This window comes from Azolla caroliniana, unplaced genomic scaffold, assembly GCF_043228905.1.
Source record: "Azolla caroliniana isolate FFs.n. ecotype wild unplaced genomic scaffold, voAzoCaro1.0.p SCAF_8, whole genome shotgun sequence".
Taxonomy (NCBI): Eukaryota; Viridiplantae; Streptophyta; class Polypodiopsida; order Salviniales; family Salviniaceae; genus Azolla; species Azolla caroliniana.
The window spans coordinates 8,436,004-8,442,918 of NW_028230443.1; the positions used below are offsets into that span (position 1 = coordinate 8,436,004).

At 36.5% G+C, this 6,915-nt stretch overlaps 1 protein-coding gene across 2 annotated transcripts; it reads right to left on the bottom strand.

Annotated features, from left to right (window-relative positions):
- Nucleotides 1–411: 411 nt before the first annotated feature.
- Nucleotides 412–6,216, bottom strand: LOC147860969 (LL-diaminopimelate aminotransferase, chloroplastic-like). 2 transcript variants are annotated; one of them, XM_087323829.1, is made up of 9 exons: nucleotides 6,072–6,216; nucleotides 5,900–5,955; nucleotides 5,623–5,739; nucleotides 5,417–5,479; nucleotides 4,707–4,811; nucleotides 2,941–2,991; nucleotides 2,533–2,835; nucleotides 1,752–1,961; nucleotides 412–949 (listed from the first exon to the last, which is right to left on the bottom strand). In XM_087323829.1, exons 1-9 carry the CDS (start codon nucleotides 6,214–6,216, stop codon nucleotides 653–655), a joined length of 1,347 nt encoding a protein of 448 aa, XP_087179955.1. In that variant the 3' UTR covers nucleotides 412–652. The 2 variants fall into 2 exon arrangements, with proteins under 2 accessions (XP_087179955.1, XP_087179956.1); XM_087323830.1 differs by having other exon boundaries at nucleotides 5,623–5,692; nucleotides 6,072–6,157.
- Between the last annotated feature and the right edge of the window lie 699 nt (nucleotides 6,217–6,915).

The window sequence follows — 6,915 nt, forward strand, 5'->3', positions numbered from 1 at the left end:
ACCAATTTGAAAACAAAAGCTTATCGTTGTCCTATGGAATTCAACTATCCCACGTGTCATCATCTCTCTCTGGCCAAACTTCATGTTATTTTTCTTTTTAAGCTTCAAAAGAGCGATTAGAACAATTAGTTTGATTTCTCAATTTACATGAAAAGGTACAAGGTATAATGTGAAAAGGATAAGTAGAAATTATTCTTGTGATTAGCGAAATACTTATAATCAATTTATGTTCCTAATCTAATAAATTTAGTGTTGATTGCTCATTTTACATTAAAAGGTACAAGGTATAATGTGAAAAGGATAAGTAGAAATTATTCTTGTGATTAGCGAAATACTTATCATAAATTTATGCTCCTATTCTTGGACAATATACAAATTCAACACTAAAGGTAAGGCAAAACACAAAAAAACCAATAATAGGCCTTTCAAGATTTTGTTTATTCGAAATACGTTGCAATTATTTATCCAATTGGTTAGTAGAAATTATTACATTGCACAACCAACAATTTTATGCATGGAATTAACCCAAGTAGCTATCAGTTGTTGAGTATGGAAAGAGATCATATTTGAGTTTTGATGCACCCCATAATTCTTCTTGTTCTTCAAGGCCCTTTAGCTTTATTGTTGTAATTTGTCAAAGGACTCTTTTTGGTTAGCATATATGCAAAAGCTTTAGCCTATCCACTGCTTCCAAGATATTCTCCCTGTGTCCAAAAGCACTAATCCTTAAGTATCCATCACTTGAAGGTCCAAAGAGAATGCCCGGAGTGGAAATAATATGAGCTTTCTCAAGCCACTCATCAAAGACATCATTAGAGCCTCGTCCCGGAAACTCGATCCAAATGAAAGGAGAATTCTCGCCTCCATATGTCTTCAAGCCAAGTGAGGCAAATGCTTTGAGAAGGATTCGAGCATTTTCCTTGTAATATGCAATTAATTTCTTTGTTTCCTGCAAAGTGAAGACATCACCAAAGTGTAGCACCATCTACTTTTTGGTTGGGAAAACTAATACTTTTGAAATCCTAGTTTGAAGCTTTACAAAAGTTATTATTTTTGAAAGCCTTGTTTGGAAACTCATATGTAAAATTTGATCGTGTTTGAAACCCTCGTTTGAAAACTAAAATGTAAAGCCTTACGGACAATATATTGTTTTTAAGAGAACCTAGTTGAAAAGAAACACTTGAAGCCTTGTAGATGACCTATTATTTTTGAAAACCTAGTCCAACAAGCCATCTTCATAGTTTTCTTTTAATATTCCTTCCTGCTTATCGATTTCTAAAGATTATTTTTTCTATGCAGTAATGATGGCTTGCAATATTTTTGACTTACTCTTATATCACTCTTGAATTTGATTCGATAGGTTAACAAATCGCCATGTTTCCAGTAAATTTGTCTCTAGATTTGCAAATAAGAGGTAATATTGTGCTTTGTACATATTACCTTGTTTTGTAATGTTATGACCTATTTCTAATAGTCAAATACTATGGCAAAGCATCACATCTTGCTTTGTATATATATGTCTCGATATGCAATGCTTTGACCAATGTACAACAAATAAGAGTGGGGAGAGGAACAAGAATTGAACTCAATTGTGGTTTACATAGTAGCAAAGCTCTTCTTAGCAAAAAACCCAATGAGAGAAACAATGTTACCTATAAATAAGTCGTCTTAGCTAGAAATATAATTCAGTGAAACAACAATACCCATATTAATACATCGCCTTAACCCAAACAAATGTCTCTTTATCTAACCTTTATGCCTTCATCGGTTAGGCAAGCCAGACCCCCTGCTTGGACAATGTTGGATGGACCAAATGAAAATGTTAACACACTCACTTTGTGAAAGTCGTCTATGATATGTTTCCCATCCACATAACATAGTGTTTCTGGCACAATGGTCCATCCCAAACGAACACCTGTAAAACCGGCTACCTTGGAAAATGATCCAACCTCAATGGCCACCTAAAAAACCATTTGGTGCATGCTTATGTTTAGACTATATATAAACAAAAGTTCTGTACCTCCACATATATAAGGTTCCATTCTGTAGACTACACAAAAAATGTTGTTTCTCTAGTTATGTCTCTACATTTCTAAGGTTGCATTGACTATACTTTCATAGTTGAATTCCAATAATATCAAGATTCTTAATGTATTGGCCTTGTAAGCTTAGATATTCTACATTTTGGTTGACCACAATACCATTATCACCATATTGTTCTCATGTTTTCGTAGTGTTTTTGTCAAAATGAATATGTGATTCTTTGGATTAAGCGCCACATTGTTCTGAAGGCGTCAAGGTATTTTGTTTGGGGGGGGGGGGGGGGGGGGGGGGGGGGTAGTAATGTGAGTGTGATGTGCTTGCTAATAATTGTTTATAAATGGAGTTAAATGTTTAATGTATAGTCTATGAAACCATAGTGTTGTGGATATATTACTAGAGGTGATTTTACAACCATGTGAACTTGGGAAAACTAGGTCAAGCAATAGGTGTATTGAGACAAAAGTAGTTATAAAAGAACAATTAATTAACCTTCTCTGCTCCTGGAATCTCATATATTGACGTGGGAGATTCATCTGAAATGAAAGCTGAATAAACAGCATCATAAATGATAATGGACCCATTCTTCTTTGCAAAGGCAACTAGTTCTGTCAATTCCTCCCTAGTTGCCGCTATGCCAGTGGGATTGTTTGGTGAACAAAAATATATCAAATCTGTGCGCTCCAAGGTTGCTAAATCGGGAAAGAAGTTATTGTTAGGATTTCCTTTCATGTATACAACCTTGTCTTTAGCTTGTGATGACGGAGCAAATAGATAAGACATCTTGGCCACCATCTGAAAAGCAATTGAACATTCTTATAATGAAAGTTTTTAATTGGTTGCAAGAGTCCTTTGACAATGTTAGTTTCTAAAAGAATGAAAAATGACAAGAGATCTTACAGGATATGATGGATCAAGCACAGCCATTGTCACCTCCGATCCAAAGAGAATCTAACCCAAATAAGGATGTTGACAAACAAAAATCCGTCAAAAAGAAAACAAGATTTCGCTTCTTTTTAGTTTGTTTGTTAAGCTCAAAGTTTCCCCTTATTTGTTTTGTGAGCAAATGGTTGGCAAGCTTGTTAACTCAAGAGGTAAACTTTCTTCTTTTCCATGAAGGCAAGCTTATGATCTAGATTTTCAAGCTATTTAAAAGTGTTTCTTTCCCCTCCTTTTCCATTAGCCTTGGGGGTAGATATCCTTGACATATACAATTCCCAAATCCATTCCATGTCTAACCACACCTTTTACTAACTGTACTAGTTTTTTTTTCACCTAATTGTTTATTATTATTATTATTACAATGCATTTTCAAACTCTAATATTTGCCACAATAATTTCTAAGAAGTATTAATACCCCCTAACATGTTGATATATTACCATCGACCGATATATACTTGTACGACGTTCTTAAAAATCACCAAAATACCACTAACTTTCTTGATAACTACCAAAATACCCTAATTTCTTTTTGAGTTAAAGTAGATTTACATGTGGTTCGTTTGTAATCAATTAGCTAACTACTACGAGGGCGTCTTAGAGCTCATCATGTCATTCATTATAGTAAGCTCTTATTAATGAACATGAATAATATGCCTCATAAATGTATGAATAATATTGTGAGGTTCTCATTAACTCTAGAAATCCGATTGTCATACTCATATTATTGCTAATCATTGCATACAATACTACCTAGCATATATCTATGACTTCATTAAAAAGCAAGAGTAATCCAAGAATTTAGAACAAATGAGGGACATTCTGCTAATTTGTTAGCTTGGTGAGGTTTTTCCGACACTCATGTTTTGAGTCTTTGACCCATAACATAACCTCTTTTATGTTTTTGTTTAATTAGTTAATGGAAACAAAACACTCCCAAAACTTACTTTTGGTGTCCAAATGAACGAAAATTTTGCCTTTCTTTTATTTTAAAATCATGAGTTCAATTGTTGAATGCAATGCATTCTACTATTGTAATTTCATCCTTACTTTTGGTGTCCAAATGAACGAAAATTTTGCTTTTTGTGTTTTTGTTTAATTAGTTAATGGAAAGAACTCCCAGAACTTGCTTTCGGTGTGCAAATGAACTAAAATTTCCCCTTTTTATTTCAAAATCACGAGTTCAATTGTTGAATGCACAATATTCTACTAATGTATTTTCATCCCTAATTTGGGCAATTATGTGTGGTCTTTGAGCAACAATACGTTCATTCACCCTTCCGAGGGGGGGTGGGGGTCGAAAAGAATAACGAAAGCTCAAGGGCATGTGAAGTTCTTCATTATGAAGATTGATTATGAAACTATGGATGACTCTTCGACAATCATGGATGGTGATGTGTGTTTTATGGCATGGATGGTTGAGCATGTGGCCAACCCCTCCATGGAGAGGAAGAACACATTGTTAAAAGCTCTCACAATCATGGAAAACAACTCACCCCCTAGATCAAGAAGCTTGTCTACCATTTGCTCGCCACCAATAGAAATTCCACCCCAATCTTCAATCACAATACAATAGCAAACATCCATATACGATAAGAAATTAGAAACTTAAAAACAAATGATAAGAGTTAAAATCACATTCATTATTGCTTATTATCAATAGTTTGATCTCTTATTGCTTGCATACACAACACAACTTTCACAATCTGATGGCTTGTACACAAAACCTGAAGTCGGGTAAAAGATCCTTTTGCTCCATCCGATAGAAAGACTTCCGATGGTTTCACCCCAAGCCCATCGTATAGACATTCGGCAACTTTAATCCGTAAAGCCTACATGGTATGCCATGTGCCCAATTGTGAGAAAAATGCAACTTTTTTAGGATTCATAGAGATCCCATGAGTTGAACCTTAGCATCCAAAACAAGGTGTGGTATGTTCGTGACACATCAAATTGCAAGAAGATACAACTGCAAATTCATAAGGACTTGGACATGGAATGAAATGTGAGAATTCAACATAAGCTATTATGTTATGTGCCAAACTTTAGAAACTTTAATCATTTAATTCATAAAAGAACTAAACATTAGTTTCCAACACAACACGTGTGCGAATCGACAACGGCTTGGCTCAAGCCTAAACCAAACCATTAAACCGTTTACGAACGGTTTGGCGGTTCGGTTCGGTTCAGGCTTGAGCCTCCTTAACTGGTTTGAGCTCAGTTTGGCAAGGCTCAAGCCGAAATGAACCGTTTATATGGCCAAACCGATTCCCAAACCTGTTAAGGCTTAACCGGTTTGGTTCAGACAAGGCCAAACTGGTTAAGCTGGGAACCGAACTGTTGCCGAATCCTATATGGACCATGCCTATGATGTGTGATGCCCCTATGGTTTTTTTTAATGGAAAAAGGCAAGACAAAAGATGGAGCAAAACCAAACCTCGATCCCTTCATGGGAGCCATAGCCCGAAAAGCCTTCGAGAGTCGACAGCCCACGAGCATACTTATGATGTATACATGTAACAAAGAAAAAAAAAAACAGCATTGGAAAAAAGCAAAATGGGATGAGGTAAAAGCAAAGCCAAAAATCCAAGACAATATCAAAGACTTGTGTGTGTGTGTATATATATTCAATGGCTTACTGACCTTCTCCATGGCTGAGGTGATGATCTCTGGTATGGGCTCTGATGCATCTCCCATACCCAGCCTCAGTATCCTTGCATCAGGATAGGTTGCAGAAAATGAAGCAATCCTCTTCCGGAGCTAATGAAATGAATGGGGTAGGTACATACATACATACATACAAACATGCAGGTCCCAAAAACATTTGAAATCAAGGTTCCAAGATTTCCCATTGGGGAAATGAATAATCTTTGTGTACTTAAGGTTGAAAGATTTTTTTTTTTTTGTTAAGTATGTATACCTTGTGGAAGAAAACCTCAGACTCACAGAGCTCCAAGTTCTTGTTCCTTTCTACTCCTGCACAGAACAACAAAAAACAAATGGGAGAAGAGAGCCTTCAATGATAGAGATGGCAAAACAAACAACAACATGAAGAAGAAGAAGAAGAAGAAGAAGAAGAAGAAGAAGGTAACCAATGATTCCCATCTTCTTGTTCCTTTTTGTTGTATCAGGAATCAAAAGGAAACCCAGAAGCTCTCTGTTCCTCTGTTTGTTTGTTATTGTTGAAGGTGCCTCCTGGAGACCCCATTTTATACACATACACACACATACACCCATCAACACCACCCCAAGTTTGCATTAAACCACATGTTTCCATCATCTTCACACACACACATTCCTTTCTTCTTTCTTTTTTAGCCTCCTTATAAAAAATTAGGGGGGGAGGGGGGGGGAGCTTAGTTCTTGTGCTCCATTACTTCATAAAGGTCTCTCTTTAGGTGAAAACACACAATTTTATTAATAAATGTGTGTGAAAAATGCTACTTACAATGGGTGTCACAATAGAGTATGGTTATGTGTGTGTGCGCGCGTGCGCGACTTGTGCCTTCCACACTCTTGGAGGTGCTTGCCAACCAACCTCTTCCCGCGTCTCTTTCTTCCTCTCCACTCTGGCTCCTCCGCTTCAAGCTTCATTGTAACATCCTCATTGAACCTCGTCCCATGTTTACTAGCATCCATGTGCTTAAATTTGTCCTTTGACACATCTTTTGGTACGCACATCTGTTGTCTGTGTCCTACACCACATGCTGCATGTGTATGCCCAACTAACTTACAACTTCATGAGCCCCCTGAAGGAGTGAGTTGATGAAGACATCTAAACTATTACTTGATCATTGACAATGTCCTATATCTCTTTCTCTCTCATTGGGGTCAATGGTCACATTAATCGGTCATAACATTGAGATTTGAACCCAAGTTCAATCCTCGACTCCATTCCATACATCATAATTCAATATCCTTTGGAAATCAATAGAA